The sequence below is a fragment of the Choloepus didactylus genome, chromosome 10, assembly GCF_015220235.1.
Source record: "Choloepus didactylus isolate mChoDid1 chromosome 10, mChoDid1.pri, whole genome shotgun sequence".
Taxonomy (NCBI): domain Eukaryota; kingdom Metazoa; phylum Chordata; class Mammalia; order Pilosa; family Megalonychidae; genus Choloepus; species Choloepus didactylus.
Window position 1 is genome coordinate 46048914 of NC_051316.1, and position 25780 is coordinate 46074693.

The 25780-nt window shown below is 37.8% G+C and overlaps 1 protein-coding gene and 1 pseudogene across 2 annotated transcripts in view; both read right to left on the bottom strand.

Moving 5' to 3' along the window:
• The window catches only part of SMC5 (structural maintenance of chromosomes 5), a 177178-nt gene that overhangs the window by 142842 nt on the left and 8556 nt on the right, over positions 1–25780 (bottom strand). For both annotated transcript variants that reach the window (XM_037796904.1, XM_037796903.1), the window contains exon 2: positions 17885–18026. In XM_037796904.1, the coding sequence (XP_037652832.1) occupies positions 17885–18026 (142 nt within the window). The remainder of the gene's footprint in view (positions 1–17884; positions 18027–25780) is intronic.
• On the bottom strand, positions 7923–9993 carry LOC119504610 (annotated as a pseudogene).

The window sequence follows — 25780 nt, forward strand, 5'->3', positions numbered from 1 at the left end:
AAATTGAAAAGAGAGAATACCCAAATAAACAAAATAATAAATGAGAGAGGAGACATTACTGCGGATTCTGAAGAAATTTAAAAAATCTTAAAAGGATACTATGAACAACTATATGCCAACAAACAAGATAATGTAGACAATATGCACAATTTCTTGAAAACACATGAACAACCTAGACTGTCCAGAAAATTTAAAAAATCTTAAAAGGATACTATGAACAACTATATGCCAACAAACAAGATAATGTAGACGATATGCACAATTTCTTGAAAACACATGAACAACCTAAACTGTCCAGAGAATAGAAGACCTCAACAAACCAATCACAAACAAAGAGATCCAATCAGTCATCAAAAAGCTTCCCACAAATAAATGCCCAGGGCCAGATGGCTTCTATCAAACTTTCCTAAAAGTACTGACACCAATCCCACTTAAACTCTTTCAAAAAATTGAAGAAAACAGAACATTATGTAACTCATTGTATGAAGCTAACATGACTACTATCATACCAAAACCAGGTAAAGATGCTACAAGAAAGGAAAACTACAGCCCAATCTCCCTCATGAATACAGACGCAAAAATTCTCAACAAAATACTTGCAAATAGAATCCAATGACACATTAAAAAAAATCATTACCATGACCAAGTGGGGTTCATGACTAGGCATGCAAAGATGGTTCAATGTAAGAAAATCAATCAATATAATACAACAAATTAACAAATCAAAAGGGAAAAATCAAATTATTATCTCAATAGATGCTGAAAAGGCATTCAACCAAATCCAGTATCGTTTTTTGATAAAAACACTTCAAAAGGTAGGGATGATTTAAGGAAACTTCTGCAACATGATAAAGGGAATATATGAAAACCCCACAGCCAGCATAGTACTCAATGGTGAGAGACTGAAAGCCTTTCCTCTAAGATCAGGAACAAGACAAGGATACTCGCTGTCACCACTGTTATTCAACATTGTGCTAAAAGTGCTAGCCAGAGCAATCTGGCAAGACAAAGAAATAAAAGGCATCCAAATTGGAAAGGAAGAAGTAAAACTGTCATTATTTGCAGATGACATGATCTTATATTTGGAAAACCCCAAGAAATCGATGACACAGCTACCTAGTGAGCTAATAAACAAATTTAGCAAAGTAGCAGGATACAATATTAATGCACGTAAATCAGTAATAAACAAATTTAGCAAAGTAGCAGGATACAAGATTAATGCACATAAGTTGGTAATGTTCCTAAATACTAGAAATGACCTAACTGAAGAGACATTCAAAAAAATTCCGTTCTCAATAGCAACTGAAAAAATCAAGTACCTAGGAATAAACTTAACCAAGTATGTAAAAGACCTATACATAGAAAATTACATAACTTTACTAAAAGAAAAAGAAAGGGACCTAAAAAGATGGAAAAATATTGTATTTATGGATAGGAAGGCTAAATGTCATTAAGATGTCAATTCTACCCAAACTGATCTACAGATTCAATGCAATTCCTATCAAAATTCCAACAGCCTACTTTGCAGACTTGGAAAAAGCTAGTTATCAAATTTATTTGGAAGGGAAATATGCCTCAAATTGCTGAAAACATTCTAAAAAAGAAAAACGAAGTGGGAGGACTTACACACACTGACTTTGAAGCCTACTTACAAAGCCACAGTAGTCTAAACAGCATGGTACCGGCACAAAGATAGACATAATGATCAATGGAATCAAATTAAGAATTTGGAGATAGACCCCCAGATCTATGGTTGACTGATCTTTGATAAGGCCCCCCAAACCAATGAACTGGGATGCAACAGTCTCTTCAAAAAATGGGGCTGGGACAACTGGATATCCATATTCAAAAGAATGAAAGGGGACCCCTCCCTCACACCCTACACAAAAATTAACTCAGAGTGGATTACAGACCTCAATATAAGAGACAGTACCATAAAACTCCTAGAAGATAATGTAGGAATCATTTTCAAGACCTTTTATTAGGAGGTCACTTCTTAGACCTTACACCCAAAGTACAAGCAACGAAAGAAAAAACAGATAAATTTCCGATTTAATTCCTCAAAATTAAAAGCTTCTGTACCTCAAAGGAATTTGTTAAAAAAGCAAAGAGGCAGCCAACTCAATGGGAAAAAATATTTGGAAACCATGTATATGACGAAAGACTGATAACTTGCATATATAAAGAAATCCTACAACTCAATGACAACAGTACAGACAGCCCAATTATAAAATGGGCAAAAGGTATGAAAAGACATTTCACTGAAGAGGAAACACAAATGGCTAAAAAGCACATGAAAAAAAATGTTCATCTTCACTAGCTATTAGGGAGATGCAAATTAAGGCCACAATGAGATACCATCTCACACCAATCAGAATGGCCGCCATTAAGCAAACAGGAAACTACAAATGCTGGTGAGGATGTGGAGAAATTGGAATTCTTACTCATTGTTGGTGGGACTGTATAATGGTACAACCACTCTGGAAGACAGTCTGGCAGTTCCTTTAAAAAACCAGATATAGAGTTACCCTTCAATCCAGCAACTGCACTTCTCGGTATATACCCGGAAGATCCGAAAGCAGTGACATGGACAGATATCTGCACGCCAATGTTCATAGCAGCAATATTCACAATTGCCAAGAGATGGAAACAATCCAAATGTCCTTCAACAGATGAGTGGATAAACAAAATGTGGTATATACACATGATGGAATACTACACGACAGTAAGAAGGAACAAGGTAGTGAAACATGGTAACATGGATGAAACTTGAAGACATAATGCTGGGTGAAATAAGCCATACACAAAGAGAGATATTGTATGTTGCCACCAATGTGAAGTCCGTGAAAAATGTGAAATAAATATTTTATATTGTAGAATGTAGGGGACCTACAGATAGACTGTAACCAGTGAAGGGGAACAATAATCTAATAAGAATAGATAAGCTATTGAGGGTAATCTCAATGTTATGGGAATGCTCAGGAATGATTATGGTTTGCAAACTTTCTTGGGTATGGTAGGATCAGGTTGGAAGCCATGTAGTTAATTTAGGTTATTTGTTTTTCTTATTCCTTTGTTTTATTTGAATTTTTTTATTTTTTGATAAAGTAAAAAAAGCTATTGCATTAAAAAAATTAGCTTCAATGTAGCTATCTTAGGTTATCTGGTTTTTCGTATGCCTTTGATTGATTATAGTTTGTTAATTTTCTTGGGGTATGGTAGGAACATGTTAGAAACAATGTATTTATTTTAGACTGTTTCTCTTATTCCTTTGTTTGGATAGAGTTTATTAATTTTCTTGGGGTATCACAGGAACATGCTGGAAGCAAAGTAGTTATTTTAGGTTATTTGTTTTACTTAATCCTTTGCTTTGTTTTGTATGAAATGTAGTTTTTTTTGTTGTTTGCTTTTTTAAATTTTTCGATAGTTAGAAAATTAAAAAAATTAAATCATGAATAAAATGCTGTAACATAAACAAACAAAAAAAGCAAAAAATAAGTAAATAAAAATTGTTAAGAAAGAGAATTGAATTCAGGTCTGGTACCAGTTAACTTACTGGTTGAACAAATTGATCTTTTGAGGATTGTTTTTAAGCTTTGTTACAAAAGGTTCAAAGCATAGGTCAGCAAACTATGTTTCACGAGCCAAATCTGGCACAGCACCTGTTTTTAAATAATTTTATTGGACTATCATTTCTTCCAGAATCTCCCCTCACCTCCTGTCCAAGAAAACCCCCCCTCCTCCAATCATCATAGGCTCATATACCACTGTTAATACCTAGCCAATGAAGCACTTACTACATCTGCACTTTTGCAGTAATTAGGATTTTTAGATTTAAGTCTGTCACTGGATGGAAGAAAAGTAGAGACTATGTCTCGTCTTCCTCTCCCCAACGCAAAACACAGTGAAAGCACACGACAGGCACTCAATTGATATTCAACTACACACACACACAGAATCCTTGAGAACAAAGCTTATTCTCCAGTCTTAATCCTCCTTTAGCTTGTTTTGCAACTGAATGCTCAAACAAGAATACTAAAATATTGCCATCAACACATATCCAATGCACTTCTGAGGTACCTGCAAACTTGAATTAGCTCTCTGCTAATTTGCTAATATTTATTCTTCTTATAGACAGTGGTTTGGTTGGTTTTGTTTTGTCTTTTTCTTTTCTCCTAAAAGACACTGTTCATGTAATTCATGAGAATCCTAGGAGAATATCTGGAGAAAACAAAAAAAAACACTGACCAAGGATCTGAGGGTCTATTTCTGAACTCACAATTTGATTCCTTTGATTGATGTGTCTATCTTTAAGTCAGTACCATGCTGTTTTGACCACTGTGGCTTTATAATACGCTTTAAAGTCAGGAAGCAAGAAACCTCCGACTTCATTCCTCTTTTTCAAGATATTTTTGGCTATCCAAGGTCCTTTATCCTTTCATATAAAATTGGTAAGCAGCTTTTCTATTTCTGCAAAGTAGGCTGTTGGAATTTTGATTGGTACTGCATTAAATCTGTAGATCAATTTGGGTAGAATTGACATCTTAAGAACATTTAGCCTTCCAATCCATGAATATGGAATGCCTTTTCATTTATTTAGATCTTCTTTGATTTCTTTTAGCAATGTTTTGCAGTTTTTGTCTGCACAGATTGGATTTGCACGTATTTGGTTGAGGATTTTTGTTATCTATAGTCACTAGAGAGACTGGTCTTAAGTTTTCTTTTCAAGTAGTATCTTCATGCGGCGTGGTATTAAGGTAATGCTGACTTCATAGAATGAGTTAGGTTGTGTTCCCTCTTCTTCAATTTTTTGGAAGAATTTGAGCAGGAATGGTATTAATTCTTCTTGGAATGTGTGGTAAAATTCTCCTGTGAAGCCATCTGGTCCTGGGCTTTTCTTTGTTGGTAGGTTTTTAATGACTTACACAATCTCTTTACTTGTTATTGGTTTGCTGAGGTCTTCTATTTCTTCTTGAGTCAATGTAGGTTCTTCATGTGTTTCTAGGATGTTGTCCATTACATCTAAACTGTCTACTTTGTTGGCACATAGTTGTTCATGATAACCTTTTATAAACTTTATTTCTTTGGACAATGGTATGCCTCCCCTCTCATTTCTGATTTTATTTATTTGTATTTTCTCTTTGTCTTTGTCAGTCTAGCTGAGGATTTGTTGATTTTATTGAACTATTCAAAGAACCAAACTTTGGTTTTACTGATTCTATTTTTTTTTTTTTAATTCTCCATTTCACTAATTTCTGCTCTAATCTTTGTTATTTCTTTCCTTCTGCTTGCTTTGGGATTAGTTTGCTGTTCTTTCTCCATTTTCTCCAGATTTTCAATTAGGTCGTTTTTAGCTCTTTCTTCTTTTTTAACATAGGTGTTTGGGGCTATAAATTTCACTCTCAGCACTGCACCCTGTAAGTTTTGATACACAGTGTTCTTATTTTCATTCATCTTGAGATATTTAATGATTTCTCTTGCAATTTCTTCTTTGACCCATGGACTGTTGAAGAGCATGCTGTTTAACCTCCATATATTTGTGTACTTTCCAGTTCTATGTTTGTTAATGATTTCCACCATCATTCCACTATGATCAGAGAAAGTGCTTTGTAAAATTTCAATCTTCTTAAATTTATTAAGACCTGCTTTGTGCTCTAGCATATGGTCTATCCTGGAGAATGTTCTATGTGCACTTTAGAAAAACGTACATCCTGCTATTTGGGGGAAAAATATTCTATATATGTCTGTTAGGTTTAATTCATTTATCATATTATTTAGGTTCTCTGTTTCTTTATTGCTCCTCTGTTCAGATGTTCTATCAATTGAAGACAGTGGTTATATTGAAGTCTCCCACTATTATTGTAAAGTCTTCTATTATTCTCTTCAGTTTTGCCAATGTTTGCCTCATGGACTTTGGGGAACCTTGATTAGATTCATAAATATTTATGATTGTTATTTCTTTTTGATGAATTCTCCTTTTTAACAGATAGTGTCCTTCTTTATCTCTTACAGCATTTTTGCATTTAAAGTCTATTTTGTCTGCTCAGTATAGCTACTCCAGCATTTTTTTGGTTACTGCTTGGGGGAAGAAAATCTTTTTCCATCCTTTCACTTTCAACCTTTTTGTATCTTTAGGTCTAAAAGAGTAAATACCATATAGACGGATCATATTTTTTAAACCATTCTGCCAGTCTGTCTTTTGATTGGGGACTTTAACCCATTAACATTCAAAGTTATCACTATAATGGCAGTACTTACTTCAATCATCTTATTCTTTGGCTTTTATTTGTCAGATCTATTTTTTTTCTCTCTTTTTATCCTTTTAGTTACCCTTAGTAATACTCTTCAATTCTGTAGCCTCCTCCAGGCCTCTCTCGTCTATTCTTTTCAGCTGGCAGAACTCCCTTTAGTAGTTCTTGTAGGACAAGTCTCGTATTATACTTTCTCAGTTTCTGTTTATCTGTGAATATTTTAAACTCTCCCTAATTTTTGAAGGACAGCTTTGCCAGACAGAGAATTCCTGGCTGACAATTTTTTTCCAGTATCTTAAATATACTGTACCACACTCCCTTCTTGACTTTGGCTTCCCTGTATGTGGTGAATTGCTTTTCGCTTGCTGCTTTCAGAATTTTCTCCTTCTACATGGCATCTGACTGTCTCATTAGTATGTGTCTTGGGGTGGGTCTATTTGGATTTATTCTGTAGGTTGAAGTAGGTTGGCCTTCTTGGATTTGCATGTCTTTTATAAAGGTTGGTGTGCTGGTGTGACTCTATTATGTCCCCCAGAAAACACTGCATTCTTTTAATTCAATCTTGCAGGGGAGACCTACTGTGGGTTGTTTCCATGGAAATGTGACCCCGTCCATTTGGGGTGGGTCTTGGTACCCGTGCTGGAGTCCTTTATGAGAAGATAAAAGGCAGACATTTTGAAGAGAGCACAGAGAAGCTAAAATATGTAACCGAGTTTGCCCCCTGGAGTAGGTGAGTGAAGCTAAGACAGAAGCCAAGAGACATTCTGGAGAAAGCTACAGAAACCAGAAGCTAAACCTGGGAGAGGACCAGAAGACTCCAGCCATGTGCCTTCCTATGTGACAGAGTAACCCCAGATGCCACTGGCCTTCCTTCAGAGAAGGTATCATCCTGCTGATGCCTTAACTTGGACATTTTCATGGCCTTAGAATTGTAAATTTGTGAACTAATAAACCTCCATTGTAAAAGTGAATCCATTTCTGGTATATTGCATTTCAGCAGCTTTAGCAAATCGAAACAGTTGGGAAATTTTCAGCCATTATTTCTACAAATAGTCTTCCTGGCCCTTTTACCTTCTCTTCTCCTTCTGGGACACCCATGATGCATATGTTTGTGCGCTCTGTGTTAAGACCTTGCTCAAATTTTTCCATTTTTTTCTTTATCTCTTTTGTCTGAATTCTGTTGCCTTTGTCTTCTAGCTTGCTGATCCTCTCTTCTGCCTCTTCAAATATGCTGTTGCTTGTCTCTAGCATATTTTAAATCTCATCTAGTGTCTTTTATTTCCATAATGTCTTATTTTTCTATGTATTCTTTCAAATTCTTCTTTATGTTCTTCCAGTGTCTTCATAATATCTTTTATCTCTTTATACATATTTTCATTCATTTCTTTGACTTGATACAGGAGACTTGAACATTTTCCCCCCAATTTATAATGCTAATATTACTTGAAATTAGTTTTCAGTGACATAAAGCAAACTATATCATTACTCATAATAAGTCTTACGAAACAATTATGAACATAGTACGTAAAATAAGATCAGTCAGTTTACAATTTTTCTGTAACAGGTGTTCAATTTTGTAGAAAAAATGCAAACATTGCTTTTATTGTTAATAACTACATTTGGTTCTATAAACAAAGTTGGCAAAAAAGTCTAAGAATTTCTGTACATATTTATAAGAATTTCAAGAATATGATCCTTATCATTTCTGAAAAGTATAAATTGTTTAAAGACTAAAAGCAAGTAAATGTAGAAGTAGAAGGGGAAGATAAAAACATTGACAACAGATCATATGAATTTTCTTCTCCCCCAATATCTATAACATCTATGTGCCACTTTTCATATAGCTTGCGAAGCCCCCAAATTCTGATTTTTATTAACTAGTATGAAATAAATCCAGTCAAGACTGTACTGGTGAACTATAAATTCTGTTTTCTTCTTATGTAGTAAGAAACTCATTTCTTTCCTTATCTGATTCCATGTTTGGTTCCAGATTTTCTTTATTTCTTCCAAATAACACTTTTACTTTTTGATGGATTTTTCCAGAAGGTAAATTACTATCCACATTCTTGGTGTCACAATCATTTTGTTCCATGAGAGGGTTATGGGATGGAGTGTTTGCCTGAATTGTTCAGTGTTCTTGTGAACTATTTATTACTAGGAGACCAGAATCACACCCAAATGTTGAACTAAGGTCCTTTTCCTTCAGATCCTTTGCTGGAACAATCACAGTATCTGACTTTTGTTTCAGTTGAGATGTACTATTATTCTTATTGATATGAGAAAATTGTATAAATGCCTGTATCCCACACGGATAGTCATCCACCCTCAGTTCCTCTAAGTCACTTTCATTTATAATGCATTTATGTTCAGAAACATGAAGAATGCATCCTTGTTTATTTTTACATTTTATATTTTATGTCATTTTCAGCTGGATTTAACAGGGAATATTTTTTAGTCTTATTCTCATCAGGTTTTCTCACCTCACTTGGGGGATGGGTTCCTGGGCTTCTTTACACAGGAAATTTTGCTTGATCATCTGCACAACTTTATTTTCCCTAAAGTCCTTCTGAGAAATCTACTGCAGTTCTAGGTGTTGTCTTGGTTTAGTCTTATTTGTAGTAACAGGAGAAATGTAGCCAACACTGTATTTTATTCTTTTATTTTTAGGCATCCCTTTTATATTCCACAAAATCAAAAACTAACTTAGATACAGTATCATCAACAACTTGATACTGTTACTCTGCAAAGCTTCTGTGTTGCTCACTCAGAAAATGAGTTCCGAGATCTTCATATTTCTGCGACATTCACAATATCCTTTTTTTTTCTTCTTTAAAATGAAGTTGAATTGGGGTTCCACCATCTGTTTGGAGTCTTAGTTTAACCTGAGTTTGCTTTTGGATGATAGATGGTTTTTCCACAGTACATGGACTACAGGGTTAAAGGTATATTGGTCAACTGAAGACAAAAGGCCTATAAAGCTGACTCATATCTTCCACCTTTACAAAAGGCTTTTTCAGTCTATCTGTTCTTCTTTTCTGAGTACCAGCTCTTTTCTCCACATCTCTTACAGAAGAGCTTGATTTCTTGAGTAAAAGCAATTCTTTTTTTCTTTTGTTCAATGTAGTATCTAATGTATGGTACTTGATAGCTTTTTCAACTAATAATTTTCCTCTGCTTAAACACACTGAATCTGGAGACTTAAATAAACTTCCATCATGGCTGGGATGACATGAAGTGGTTTCTGCAGTATACAAAGATTCTAGACTTGGTATAGGAGAAATTCTACCCAAGGATTGGGCAAATTTAGTTTCCTTTTTATTTAGCCCCAAAGTGGCTAATATTTGGATTTTTCTGGTTATCAGTTTTTAGAGATTTCAAAGATGGTTCGCTTTCTTCATTTTTGACTTGGATGCCACACCGGAAATGTCCTTTGCTATGAATCCTCATGGCTCCGGAGTTCATGGCAGCTGCTTGACACCTACATACTGGGTCTGGAGAGGGTGTTGCACCAGGCGGCTGCGAAAGCACAGCTCGTCAGGGTCTGTGAACAAACCGCCACCTCTCCCCTTCCACGGGCCATGGCCCCCATGCAGCAGAGAAGCCGTGTCTGCAGGCTGGGTTTCTGGGGCTGTATTTGCCTCTAAAGCGCAGAAGAGGAAGGGGCAAAACACAAGTGACTGGGCTGCGGCTGTTGAAGACAGAACATCTTTGATTAGTTTTTCCAGATTCTGTGTCTCCTCCGACTTTCATCTGTTCCTTTGACTAGGACATTTTTTTCTTTGTTTTAGTGTGCCCTGTGATTTTTTGCTGATATCTGGTCATCTGATTATCTTGCTGGGTCTATTCTGAAGGCTGAGTTTTCTCTCTTGTCTAGGATTTAGTTGTTGCCTGTTTTTCATTAGGGCACTGCTTTGACAGCTGGGTCATCACTATTTCTCAGCCAAAACATGGTCGAGTACTCATATGCATGGGGTGTAGACCAGCTCTGCTGTGCCTGGGCTAGGGTCTGAAGAGCCCTGCTGTCTTCCCTGGCACTTACTGGCCTGCCCAGCAGATGGCACTCTTTGGTTACTTATTTGTCTTTGGAAGCTCTTTACCTACTGGAGCCCCAAAGCATCTGACTGGGTAGGGCTGAAACTATGGGGTTCCTGTGCTCTTACTTCATCAGCAAAAATCTGGCTCAGTGTGGGGCTGTGTCCCCCTGTGTACTTGGGGCAGAGAACTCCCACAGCTGTTCCAGTTTGCAGCTGTCCCCAGGCAGGATGAGGCCATTGCTACCGTTTCTCTCAAGGGTGCAGGATGGGCACCAGGAGTTACAGTCTCTGTCCACGTTTTCTCAGACTTCGTCCCTCACCAACCTGGGCCATGAAATATCCATCTGTCCCCACAGTCCCTGGGGCTCCAACCAGTTGATTTGGACAGTTTCTGCCTAGGTACTTGCTGCTTTGGGGGAATATTCTGTGGTTCCCTCCCTAATCCTCCATTTGGAAGCTCTTCCTTGCTGCCTTTTGTATTCATCCCCCCCAGCAGCTTGAGTCCTGCCATGGGTCCCTGTGGGCTTGGGTCTCTGTGTCTGGAGAGGTGGAGATCTGTCTCACTGCTGTGAGAGATTTTACAGTCTGTGCCCCTGCTGGGAGGTGGGAAGGATCCCAGTCGTTGCCTCTGGACACTTTCCAAGCTGCATGGTACCAAGTGAGGGGGAGGAGAGACGACCAGCTGGTCCAGGACACAAGTTTCTGACCTGATATTTTTCTCTTTCTTCAACTCTGAATCTGTGGAATCCTTCTTCAGTCTTTACCTTTTGAACAAGTGAGAACTGTCCTTTTTTTCACTGAATCTCAGGGAAGGTTTTCAGTAGCTGTCTTATGTGGATGCCGTCACCCTCACATATATTTTGAAGCTAGATTATTACATGAATTCAAGATGAAAATTGATTATCTTCGAGGTGAACTGAACCTTTCATCAATATTAATGACCAACTTTGTCTCTAAATATGTTTTGCTTTAAAGTCTATTTTGCCTGGTATTAATTTAGCTACATATATTTTTCTTTTGTATAATATCTGCTCTGTACTTTTTCATCCATTTACTTTCAACTGTTCTGTAGACTTTCAAATGGGCTTACTGTAAGCAAAATATAGCTAAACTTTATCCATTCTGACTTTGCTATTTAACAAGAGTTTAGATTACTTATAATTATTGTGATTACTAATATATTTCTGTGTATTTCTACCGTTTATTGGCATTTTAAGTCTTGTTTTCTCTATTTTTGTTTCTTCTCTCCTCCTCCATTTCCAAGCACCTTTTCAACTGTTTGATGGTGGTGACCTTTTTTTCCCTTTCTTGTTTGGGGTTATGTTTTAGTGGTTACCCTAGAAATTTTAACATGAATATTTAACTTCATAAACTCTGAAGCTAATCAACTGTCTTAACTTCTTCCCAACAATAAAAATCCTTAGAAAGCTTTAACTCTGACCACTTCCTTTCTATTGTCCAGTATTTTTGTTCTATTTTATAAGCTTTTAAGTTCACAAATTAGACTATTTTAAACAGCTTTCATATGCTTTCCTACACATTTATCTTTTTCTTACCATTTCTTCTTGCATCTCAGACTTTTCTTCTGGGATCGTTTTTCTTCTTCCTAAAGTATATACTTTCAAAGTTCCTATAGTAAGGATCTCAAGGTTTGGTCTTTTTCTTTTTTTTCCCCTCCATTCTGGAAACATATTCCTACTGGATATACAATTACAGGTTGGCCATTATTTTCTCAGCAACGAGAATACTACCCCACTCTCTTCTGACCTCCAAGAATCAGCTTTTGGTCTAACTGTAGCTCCATTTAGATGGTCTTTTTTCTGGTTGCTTTCAAAATCTTCTCTGTGTTTGGTGTTCTGTAATTCACTATGGTGTGTCTGTGTGTGAATTTCTTCCATTTATTCTGCCTGGAATATATTAGGCTTCTTGAATCTGAGCATTCATGTTTTTCAACATTTATGGAAAATTCTTAAGTCATTCTTTCCTCAAATATTCTCCTTTGTCTCTTTATTATCTCCGTCTGGAATTGTAATTAGAAGTATACTGATTATCTTTTTTTTTTTTAATCCAGTATGTCTCTTAACTGGATTTATTTCTATAAGAAATTTTTTCGGATCTTTTAGTTCACCAATTCTCTTCTCAAGTATATTTGCTTTGTTGTTTTGCCTATCTATGACATTAAGGATATGGTTAAGAGTTCTTTGAGACTCCTCACCCCCCACTCCATTCAGAACAAATGGGATAAGTAAATAACTCTACTACCCCATTCTGTGGTGGTGTTTTTTCTGCTACAAAGGGTACTTGACTCCTAGGATATTTCTTCTAGCCCCTCTCTCATCCCCCAGGACTTCCAATCCTATACAACCAATTCTAAGCCAGGCTTTAAGGTACCAAGTTACAATAAATGCCCCTCAGGAAAGAACTCTAGAGCCTGCTTTCCTCCCCAGCACCCTACAGGCATACCTCAGACATACTATGATTTCGGTTCCAGATACCACAATAAAGTAAATATTGCAACAAGGCAAGTCACGTGAATTTTTTGGTTTCCCAGTGCACATGAAAGTTATGTTTACACTATACTGTGGTCCATGAAGTGTGCAATAGCACTGTATCTAAAAAAACAAAATACATATCTTAATTAAAAACACTTTATTGCTAAAAAAGGTTAGCTCTCATCTGTCTTCAGCAAGTTGTAATCTTTTTGCTGGTAGAAGGTCTTGCCTCAACGTTGATGGCTGCTGACAGATCAGGGTGGTGGTTGCTGGAGGCTGGGGCGACTAGGGCAATTTCTTAAAATAAGACAAAAATAAAATTTGTTACATCAATAAACTCTTCCTTTCGCGAACGATTTCTCTGTGGCATGCGATATTATGTTAAGCATTTTACTCACGGTCCTCTCAAACCCTGTTGCTGCTTTACCAACTAAGTCATAACATTCTAAATCCTTTGTAGCCACTTCAACAATGTTCACAGCATCTTCACCAGAAGCAGACTCCATTTCAAGAAACCACTTTCTGTGCATAAGAAGCAACTCCTCATCTCTTCAAGTTTTATCATGATATTGCTGCAATTCAGGCATTCTTTAGGCTCTACTTCTAATTCTAGTTCTCTTGCTATTTCCACCACATCTGCAGTGATTTCCTCCACTGAAGTCTTGAACATCTTAAAACATCCATGAGGGTTGGAATCAACTCCTTGCAAACTCGTGAGCGCTTGTTCTAGTTTGCTAATGCTGCTGGAATCCAAAACACCAGAGATGGATTGGCTTTTATAAAAGGGGGTTTATTTGGTTACACAGTTACAGTCTTAGGGCCATAAAGCGTCCAAGGTAACACATCAGCAATCGGGTACCTTCACTGGAGGATGGCCAATGGTGTCCGGAAAACCTCTGTTAGCTGGGAAGCCACGTGGCTGGCATCTGCTCCAAAGCTATGGTTTCAAAATGGCTTTCTCCCAGGACATTCCTCTCTAGGCTGCAGTTCCTCAAAAATGTCACTTTTAGTTGCACTTGGGGTATTTGTCCTCTCTTAGCTTCTCCGGAGCAAAAGTCTGCTTTCAATGGCTGTCTTCAAAATGTCTCTCATCTGCAGCTCCTGTGCTTTCTTCAAAGTGTCCCTCTTGGCTGTAGCTCCTCTTCAAAATGTCACACAGCTGCACTGAGTTCCTTCTGCCTGTCAGCTCCTTTATATGGCTCCACTGATCAAGGCCCACCCTGAATGGGTGGGGCCATGCCTCCATGGAAATTGTCTCATCAGAGTTATCACCTACAGTTTGGTGGGGCGCATTTCCACGGAAACACCCAAAGGATTCCAATCCAATCAGCACTAAAACATCTGCCCCACAAGACTGCATCAAAGGATATGGCTTTTTCTGGGGGACATAATACATTCAAACCAGCAGAGTGCTGACATTCTGACTTCCTCCATGAGTCACAAATGTTTTAATAGCAACTAGAATGGTGAATCTTTTCCAGAAGGTCTTCCATTTTCTTTGCCCAGATTCATCAGAGGAACCACTATCTAAGGCAGCTATGGCCCTACAAAATGTATTTCTTAAATAATAACACTGAAAGTTGAAATGACCCCTTGATCCATGGAGTGAAGAATGGATACTGTGTTAGCAGGCATAAAAATGACATTCATCTCATTGTACATCTCCTTCAGAGCTCTTGGGTGACCAGATGTGTTGTCAATGAGCAGTCATAATTTGAAAGGAATCTATTTTTCTGAGCATTATTTCTTAACAGTGGACTTACAATACTCAGTAAATTATATTATAAACAGTTGTGCTGTTATCCAGGCTTTATTGTTCCATTTACAGAGTACAGGAAGAGTAGATTTAGCATAATTCTTAAGGGCCTTAGGTTTTTTGGAATGGTTAATGAGCACTGGCTTTCACTTAAGGTCACCAGTTGCATTAGCACCTAACAAGAGCATCATCTTGTCCTTTGAAGCTCTGAAGCAAGGCACTGACTTCTCTTTAGTTATGAAAGTCCTGGATGGCATCTTCTTCCAATAGAAGGCTGTTTCACCTACATGGAAAATCTGTTGTTCAGCATAGCCACCTTCATCAATCATCTTAGCTAGATCTTCTGGATAACCTGCTGCAGTTTCTACAGCAGCACTAGTTGCTTCACCTTGTACTTTTATGTTACTGAGAAGGCTTCTTTCCTTAATCCTCAGGAACCAACCTCTGCTAGCTTCAAACTTTTCTTCTGTAGCTTCCTCACCTCTCTCAGCCTTCACAGAATTGAAGACAATTAAGGTCTTGCTCTGGATTAGGCTTTGGCTTAAGGGCATGTCATGGCTCATCTGATTGTCTAGTCAAACCACTAAAACTTTCTCCGTATCAGCAGTAAGGCTGTTTTTGTTTTCATTTTTGTTTTTACCATTCATGTGTTCACTGGAGTAGCACTTTTAATCTCCTTCAAGAATTTTCCTTCGCATTCACAACTTGGCTAATAGTTGGGCACAAGAGGGTCTAGCTTTCGGGCTATCTTAGCTTTTGACATGCCTTCTTCACTAAGCTTAATCCTTCTTATTTTTTATTTAAAGTGAGAGATATGCGACTCTTCCTTCTCCTTGAACACTTGGAGGCCATTGTAGTGTTATTAATTGGCCTAATTTCAATATTGTTGTCTCTCAGGGAATAAGGAGGTCAGAGGAGTGGAAGACAGACTGGGGAACGATCTGTCAGTGGGGCAGTCAGAACCCACACAATATTTATCAATTAAGTTTCCTGTCTTAAATGGGTGTGGTTAATGGCACCCCAAAACAATTACAATAGTAGAATCAAAGATCACCATAACAGATATAATAATGAAAAGATTTGAAAAATTATGAGAATGACCAAAATGTGATAACAGAGACACAAAGTGAGCACATGCTGTTAGAAAAACGGCACTGATAGACTAGCTTGAAGGAGGGTTGCCCAAACCTTTCATTTGTAAAAAAAAAACAGTATCTATGAAGTGCAATAAAATGAAGCACAATAAAACAAGGTATGCCTGTAGTTTGTTTCTGCCCTTGGTTCATTTTCCTCACTTTTCCAAAAGTCTAGTGATGCATTTTATTTTTTCATTGATCAAGTAAATTTATACAATGGTAATTAAGCAACAACAAAATAATAGAACTAATGGATATTCCATTAAGTAAATTCTAAGAAACTGTTATAAAATTTATCTTTCTTCCTTCTACGCTGCAAGCTTTTTCTTTTTGGTAAATTCAATTTTATTGAGATTGTTCACATACCAATCATCCAAAGTGCACAAACAATTGCCCATGGTATCATCACACAGCTGTGCATCCGTCACAATTTTTTTTTTTAATTTTTAGAACATTTTCATTACTCCAGAAAAGAAATAAAAGCAAAAAAGAAAACTGAAATCCTCCCATACTCCTAACTCCCCCCCTTCATTATTGACTCATAGTATTGGTATAGCACATTCGTAACTGTTGATGAAAGAATGTTAAAATACTGCTAACTGTAGTACCCAGTTTGCAATAGATATACTTTTTCCCTATATATCCCTCTATTATTAACTTCTAGTTAGAGTGTTATACATTTGTTCTAGTTCATGAAGGAGATTTCTAATGTTTGTACAGTTAATCATGGACATTGTCCACCACATGGTTCACTGTTTTATACATTCCCATCTTTTAACCTCCAACTTTCCTTCTGGTGACATACATGACTCTAAGCTTCCCCTTCCCACCATATTTACACACCATTCAGCACTGTTAGTTATTCTCACAATAACATGCTACCGTCAGCTCTATCCATTTCCAAACTCTTAAGTTCAACCTAGTTAAACATTCTGCTCATAATCAGCAACTGCTCCCCATTCTTTAGCCTCATTCTAAATTCTGGTAACCTATATTTCATGTCTACGAGTTTACATATTATAATTAGTTCATACCAGTGAGACCATACAATATTTGTCCTTTTGTTTCTGACTTATTTCACCCAATGTGGTGCCCTCAAGGTTTCTTCATCAACCTGTTTTTTTTTTTAAGACGGTTTTGTTCACACACCATACACTCCATCCTAAGTAAACAATCGATGGTTCCCTGTCCCTGTATAATCTTATTTGTGCATTCACCACCATCACCACTATCTATATAAGGATATCTCCATTTCTTCCACAAAGGAGGAAGAAGAATCAAAGGTAGAAAGACAAAAGAAAAAGAAAAAGAAGAAAAAGAAAAAGAGAAAGAAAAAAAACATGACAGCTAAAAAGCAACAAAAGGAAAGACAGAATTAAAGTAGAATAAAAGAGTCAGACAACATCACCAATGCCAAGAGTCCTATACTCCTTCCTTATGTCCCCTTCTTACAGGTTTTTAGCTTTGGTATATTGCGTTTGTTACATTAAAGGAAGCATAATAGAATGTTTCTGTTGACTATAGTTTCTAGGTTGCACAGATTGTATTTTTTCCCCAATACCGCCCCATTTTTAACACCTTGCAAGGCTGGCATTCATTTGTTCTCCCTCATGTAAAAACATATTTGTACATTTTATCACAATTGTTAAGCACTCTAAGTTTCAATGAGTTATACAGTCCCAGTCTTTATCTTTCCTCTTTCCTTCTGGTGTCCCACATGCTCCTAACCTTCCTCTTTCAACCATACTCACAGTCATCTTTGTTCAGTGTACTTACATTGCTGTGCTACCATCACCCAAAACCGTGTTCCAAACCTCTCACTCCTGTCTTTTCCCATCTGTCTGTAGTGCTCCTTTTAGTATTTCTTATAGAGCAGGTATCTTGTTCACAAACTCTCTCATTGTCTGTTTGTCAGAGAATATTTTAAACTCTCCCTCATATTTGAAGGACAGTTTTAGCAATGCATTTTAAAAGACATATTTTACACTATTTATAGCACTTTAGGTATGAGGTACTTATTGTCTAAGCAAAAGTCCAAAATACCTGAAGAAATGGAAACCTCTTCCCAGTTTCTCTACCTATTAACTTCATTCCTTATATTCAAACATTGCATATTTACTATACCCAAAGAAATGAGATGCAAAAATTGATTTGTTACTAAAAGCAAATGATGGCTTTGAATTAAAAAAAAATATAAATAGTTATGTTAACCTACCTTATCTGCCCGTCCCATGAAAGAAGGTTTGCCTGCTAATCCAAGGCAAATGGCACACACAATGCTGGACTTCCCTGTTCCATTAGCTCCAATAATCATATTCAAGTGGGGTCCAGGAGATACTTCACAGACATCGTATGTCCTGAATTATAAAGAAGAGAAATTACTAAACAGAGATAAGAGAAGAATATTTTCTTTACAAAAACACTTCTTTTGCTTTATATTATCATTATTTGCAGGCTTCCTCAGATTCCTTTAAAAAAATCAACTAACCTTAAAAACTTAATGTTATACGTTCCTAATAAACTAGAGGGAAAAATCTATCAGTGGAAGAAATGAAAAAGCAATAATGTATACATAAAATTTTTTAAAAATCAGTGGAAAAATAAGAATTTACATACCTTTTTCAAAATAAGTGTTGAATAAAGCAAAGTTCAATATAATTTTATACTTCTTTAATAACTACAATTCATAGGCTAATTTATCAAGGTTACTGTACAAACAAAATAATTTTAACACAAAATTTATGTTACAGAAGCCATAGCTTATCTTAATCTGTGGATTTTACATTTACATTTCTTTCAAATTAAATTATTAATGGCAACTTCCTAATTTTAATATTTGGAACAATCCAACCATATTAATTTTATTCTAATTAGAAAGTTGAAGATACATTTATTTTACTCTCAATTTTATTTAAAAAGAAGTATCAAAAGATTCTCCGAAGGATCTGTTGTTAGTCCATGTACAAATAAATCCTATTCCTACAGGAGGAAACAAGAATGTATCACCAAGCACTTCTGTAATATTTCCTCATGCCAGAAAGCTGCATGTTGTCCAGCATCCTACCTACCTACAACAGTTAGCATCTAATCCTCATTAGTTGCCATGACAACTATGGCAAAATGTAAAGCAAATTTTGACTCTGACATTCTTCTAATTTGTCCTTGAATATCCTGAATTGGAACCCTCATAAAATGTCCCATTTCTAGAGGGTCTCAGCTAAGTTTAAGCAGCTGTTAATTAATTCCTATGGAATAAATACTTAACCTGCTATATACTTTGTCTGATAGCTCACATATTCCCCATGGCTTCAGCTACCATCTACATGCTGAAAATCACCCCATTTGACTATTTATGCAATTAGTCACTCCATTGCTGCTCTATTTGTACATGTGACAACAGTTACATCCATCATAACAAGCTCAAAACTTAACTCACCATTTTTCCCATCCAACACTATACTTGCCATCTCAGGGAATGGCAACATGAGTCATCTCATTGCCCAAATCAGAAACCTAGGCATTAGTTTTGCACTGTCTTTGATTCTTCCATCTCCTTCAACTCTACTCATAACCCAACCCACTCTCAATCATTCAATCAATCACAAAGTCATGTTTGGTGGTCCTCTTAAAGAGCTCTTGAATTCATCTACTTCTCCATCCCTGTTGCCACTACCCTGGTCCCCATCTCCTTTTACATGAATCATGGCAAAAGCCTTCTTTAGTACTCCCTAACTCCTCTCATTCCTAATTTCTTTACCACAATTTAAACAATTATTATTTTTTTTTAATTTAGATTTTTCAGATACCATACAACTATCCAAAGATCCAAAGTGTACAATCAATTGCCCATGGCACCACCATACAGCTGTGCATCCATCAACAAAATTAATTTTTTTTCAATTTTTAGAACATTTTCACTACTCCAGAAAAGAAATAAAGAAAAAAAAAGGAAACTCAGATCCTCCCATACCCCTAACCATGCCTCCCTCCATTACTGATTCATAATTTTGATATAGTACATTTGTTACTGTTGATGAAAAAATGTTAAAATACTAACTGTAGTATATAGTTTGCAATAGGTATATATTTTTTCCCTATATGCCTCTCTATTGTTAACTTCTCGTTATATACATTTGTTCTAGTTCATGAGAGAGATTTCTAATATTTGTACAGTTAATCATGGACATTGTCCACAAGATGCACTATTTTATACATTCCCATCTTTAACCTCCAACTTTCCTTCTGTTGACATGCATGACTCTGAACATACCCTTTCCACCACATTAACACAACTTTCAGCACTGTTATTCTCATAACATTCTACCATCACCCCTGTCCATTTCCAAACATTAAAGTTCACCCTTGTTGAACATTCTACTCATAATAAGCAACTGCTCCCCATTCTTTAGCCTCATATTTATATCTTGGTAACTTACATTTCATTCTTATGAGTTTACATATTATAATTAGTTCATATCAGTGAGACTGCAATATTTGCCTTTATGTGTCTGTCTTATTTCACTCAATATACTGCCCTCAAGGTTTCTTCATCAACCCACTTCTTTTGAGACGGTTTTCTTCACACACCATATATTCCATCCTAAGTAAACAATCATTGGTTCCCCATATAGTCACGTATTTATGTATTGAGCACCATCATCACTCACTATATAAGGATATCTCCATTTCTTCCACAAAGACAGAGGAAGAGTCAAAGAAGGCAGAGAGGCAAAATAAAAAGAAAAAAGAGAGAAAAACAAGCAAATAAAAAAAGAGAACTTGATAGCTAGAAAGCAACAAAAGGAAAGATAGCACTAACCTCAAGTAGAATAAATAGTCAGACAACATCACCAATGCCAGGAGTCCCATACCTTTCCCCTCTTCCCCACCCCCCATATGCATTTAGCTATGGTATATTGCCTTTGTTACATTAAAGGAAACATAATACAGTGCTTCTGTTAATTCTAGCCTCTAGTTTGCATTGATTTTCTTTCCCCCCCAATCCCACCCTCTTTTTAATACCTTGCAATGTTGACATTCATTTGTTCTACCTCATGTAAAAACATATTTGTACCTTTTATTGCACTCCTTGAGCATCCTAGGTTTCCCTGAGTTACACTGTCCCAGTCTTTATCTTTCATCTTTTGTTCTGGTGTCTCACACAGTCTCAGCCTTCCTCTTTCAACCACATTCACAGTCATCTTTGTTCAGTGTACTTACGTTGCTATGCTACTATCTCCCAAAATTGTTTTCCAAACCTCTCACTTCTGTCTTTTCCTTTCTGTCTGCAGTGTTTCCTTCAGTGTTTCCTGTAGAGCAGGTATCTTGTTCACAAACTCTGTCATTGTCTGTTTGTCAGAAAATATTTTAAGCTCTCCCTCATATCTGAAAGATAGTTTTGCCGGATACAGGATTCTTGGTTGGTGGTTGTTCTCTTTCAGTATCTTAAATATACCAACCCACTTCCTTCTTGCCTCCATGGTTTCTAATGAGAAATCTGCAAACAGTCTTATCAAGCTTCCTTTGTATGTGATGGATCACTTTTCTCTTGCTGCTTTCAGGATTCTCTTTTTATCTTCGACGTTTGATAATGTGATTATTAAGTGTCTTGGTGTAAGGCTATTCAGATCCATTCTGTTTGGGGTACACTGCACTTCTTGGATTTGTAATTTCATGTCTTTCATAAGAGATGGGAAATTTTCATTGATTATTTCCTCTATTATTGCTTCTGCCCCTTTTCCCTTCTCTTCTCCTTGGACACCAATCACACATAAGTTCTTGCTTTTCATTTTGTCTCTAAGTTCCCAGAGATGTTGCTCGTATTTTTCCATTCTTTTCTCTATCTGTTCTTTTGTGTGTAGGATTTCAGATGCCTTGTTCTCCAGTTCCTGAGTGTTTTCTTCTGCCTCTTGAGATCTGCTGTTGCATGTTTCCATTGTGTTTTTCATCTCGTGTTGTGCCTTTCATTTCCATAGTTTCTCCCAGTTGGTTTTTCGAAGTTTCAATTTCTACCTTATGTACGTCTTGTGTTTTCGTTACATGGTTCAGCTCTTTCACCATATCGTCCCTAAACTTTCTGAATTGACTTATTAGTTCTTTCAATTCCCGTAACACAGCTGAAGTGTAAGTTTGTTCCTCTGACTGGGCCATAATTTCATTTTTCTAAGTGTAGGTTGTAATTTTCTGTTGTCTAGGCATGGTTTCCTTGGTTACCCCAATCAGGTTTTCCCAGACCAGAACAGGCTCAAGTCCCAGAGGAAAGAAATATTCAGTATCTGGTTCCCCTGAGGGTGTGTCTTAGAAAACTGGTACATCCTGTGATGCCTCAGGTCACTGTGCTTTTCTGCCCAGCAGGTGGCGCCTGTCAGCCTGTAATTCTTGACTGGTGTGAGGAGGTGTGGCTGTGTTCCCCCAGGCTCTGTGGTCTGGTTCTGAGTGGAAAGGTCCCCACCCCTTTCCTCTTAGAGAAGATAGACCACCTAGAGGGAGGTCATTAGCTTTTTAATGGTCTCTCTCTGCTTGTGCTATCTTCACCCTCCTCTGGGTCACAGCACTGGGAACTGGAAACGGGTGGAGGCTTTCTCCACTGAGCCGAAAAAGAAACAGATAGTCCCCTTCAGACCTAGTCTGAGGCGACCCTCCAGCTCTCCAAGGTCAGTCGTCACCCAAAGCCTCTGCCTGCTTTTTGGGGATTCGTACCTGTAGTGAGCAGTTCACACTCGCTACTTAAAACCCCAGCTGGAGCTCAGCTGAGCAATATTCGCTTGCTGCGAGAGAGCTTCTCTCTGGCACCACAGGCTTTGCAGCTTGGGCTATGGGGGAGGGGTCTCATGACTTGGATCTGCAGGTTTTACTCACAGATTTTATGCTGTGATCTCGGGCATTCCTCCCAATTCAGGTTAGTGTATGATGAGTGGATGGTCTCGTTTGTCCCCCCGCAGTTATTCCGGATTATTTACTAGTTGTTTCTGGTTTTTTTCGTTGTTCCAAGGGGACTACCTAGCTTCCACTCCTCTCTATGCCGCCATCTTCCAACTGCATTTTTTAAAATGCAAATGTGATGCCACTTGAAGGGAGGGAGGGAGGAAGGGAGGATAAAAGGAAGGATGGATGGAAAAGAACTCTTAACAATTTAACCCTAGCTTTATCTTTCTCTACTTTCTATCTCCTCCTCCTGTCCTCTGCTCAGACCTCTAAATTCTAGCTGTAATTTACTTGAGTTTCCTGACTACCTTCTGCTTCCTCCTTTCTCCAAGTCTTTGTCCAAGCTATTCTTTCTGTCTAGAAATCTCTCCCTCCACTTGATTCACTCATAGGAAGCCTTCCCTGACTCTACTCTCTTCGAGGCCATTTCCCTTCTCTAAGGCTTCGCCTCCTATTTCCTTCCTAAAACTCAAAGTCTTCTCATCAGAATAAACAAACAAAACATCAAGTGGCTCTACTTTCTATCTACCTTGTTTTCTTTCTCCTCTTCACATCCAAGTTTTACTTCTTAAGCCCTCACTTATTCTCCCATGGCTCACCAAGTTTTCTGCCCCTACCACTTCAGAAAAAGCCATAGATTTACTAATTGCTGTTATCTGGTGGCCTTTTTCTTCAGTCCTGTTAACTGTTTTCTATGCAATACTTAGTTCTGAAACATTCTTTTTCCTTGGCTCCTGTGATAATATTCATCCCATCCCCCCACATTCTCCTCTTACTTCCCTGAACAGTTAGTTCCTCCTCAGTCTGTGAGTTCTCCTTGTGCTCACCCTTAAATGATGGCATTTCCCCTGGACCCTGGACCCAACCGTCTATTTCTCTTCTTTTCTTGTGGGCAATCTAAATCATTCTCTTAACTTCAACAATCACCTATATGCATGAGTCCCAAATCTCTTACCCGTTCACAACTTTACTGGTTTGTATATATTATGTCCCGCCAAAAAAGCCATGTTCTTTGATGCAATCTTGTGGGGGAAGACATGAGTGATGATTCAGTTGGAAACTTTGGATTAGGTTGTTTCCATGGAAAACTCTGATTAGATCATTTCCATGGAGGCATGGCCCCACCCATTCATCGTGGGCCTTGATTAGTTTACTAGAGCCCTACATAAGAGCTCAGACAGAAGGAGCTTGCTGCTGCAACTTAGAGACATTTTGAAGACACCCATTGATAGCAGAGTTTTGCTGATGCTTTGGAAGTACTAGTCAAGAGTTTGCCCCAAGAGGCTGATAGAGAGACATTTTGGAGAACACCATTTTGAAACACAACCTGGGAGTAAGCAGACGCCAGCCACGTGCCTTCCCAGCTAACAGGTTTTCCGGGTGCCAGTGGCCTTTCTCCAGAGAAGGTACCCTACTGCCCTTGCCTTACCTTGGATACTTTATGGCCTTAAGACTGTAACTGTATAACCAAATAAACTCCCTTTATAAAATCCAATCCATCTCTGGTGTTTTGCAAATGGCAAAGCATTAGCAAACTGGAACAACACCTTTCCTCTAAGCTCCAGACCCTTACAAATAATTGCTATGGAACATCTTAGATGGCCTGCAGGAAGCTTCAAGTCACAAGATCCAAAAGGCATTTGTTATTATTCTCTCCAAACTGCTCCCTCTTCTAAACAGCAGCACTATCTGACCAATTAACCAAGTCAAAGACTTGGGAAATATGCTGCACTCCTCACTTCCCCCCATGCTTCACAATTAATCTGTAGCCAGATCCTGTCAAATTTCTTTTCTTTCCACTCCTACTCCCTGCTGCTACTCCTCTGTTCAAACCATGATCATCTCTTGCTTTCATACTGCAAAAATTTCCTTGCCTATAATCTTGTACACTTTCTATATTATACCCTATACTGCTTCCAGAGTAACAAATAATGTCATTTCCTGCTTAAATCTCACCCTGCTTGGCTACAGGATGAAGTTGGAATTCCTTGGCATAGTAAACATATAGGTTCTCAGTGGTTGCCTACCTCTTCAGTATCACCTCTGTTTACAAATTCACTCACATCCTATGTTCCAGTTACACTTAAGCACCTGAAGCTTCCTAAATATACCAAAGTATTTAACGCAGTTCCTTCTGCCTGCAATGCTCTTCCCTTCTTTGTTTTAGGAATAAAAGCCTCTCATCTTTCAAGATTTTCATAATTAACTTCACACAGCCTTTCATGCTTTTATGGGCAAATTAACCACTTCTTCCCTTGTGCCCCTATGGCATCCTGAAGTATACATTATTTTAGTATCTACTTTGATTATATTAATTATCTTTTCTGATCTGGAATCAAACAGCAACTCAAATTAACCTTTCTGAGCTTATCCCACCAATGGAGATCATGTAAAGAGTTGTTACCCGGGGAGAATAAAACAGCACTGTATAAATAAAACACCTAATTCTGTACCTGGCACATGGTAGGTCCTTGAAAAATGGTGGTATTGTTATTACAATTATCTTTCCCCCACTCTGCTTTGTGAAAACTTAAAATAAAAATAATAATTGAGAGGCGGGGCAAGATGGCGGACTGGTGAGCTGTATGTTTTAGTTACTCCTCCAGGAAAGTAGGTAGAAAGCCAAGAACTGCGTGGACTGGACCCCACAGAGCAATATGACTTTGGGCATACTTCATACAACACTCATGAAAACGTGGAACTCCTGAGATCAGCGAAATCTGTAAGTTTTTGTGGCCAGGGGACCCACACCCCTCCCTGCCAGGCTCAGTCCCGTGGGAGGAGGGGCTGTCAGCTCCGGGAAGGAGAAGGGAGAACTGCAGTGGCAGCCCTTATCGGAAACTCATTCTACTGATCCAAACTCCAACCATAGATAGACTGAGACCAGACACCAGAGAATCTGAGAGCAGCCAGCCCAGCAGAGAGGAGACAGGCATAGAAAAAAAACAACACAAAAAACTCCAAAATAAAAGCGGAGGATTTTTGGAGTTCTGGTGAACATAGAAAGGGGAAGGGCAGAGCTCAGGCCCTGAGGCGCATATGCAAATCCCAAAGAAAAGCTGATCTCTCTGCCCTGTGGACCTTTCCTTAATGGCCCTGGTTGCTTTGTCTCTTAGCATTTCAATAACCCATTAGATCTCTGAGGAGGGCCCTTTTTTTTTTCTTTTTTTAATCCTTTTTTCTTTTT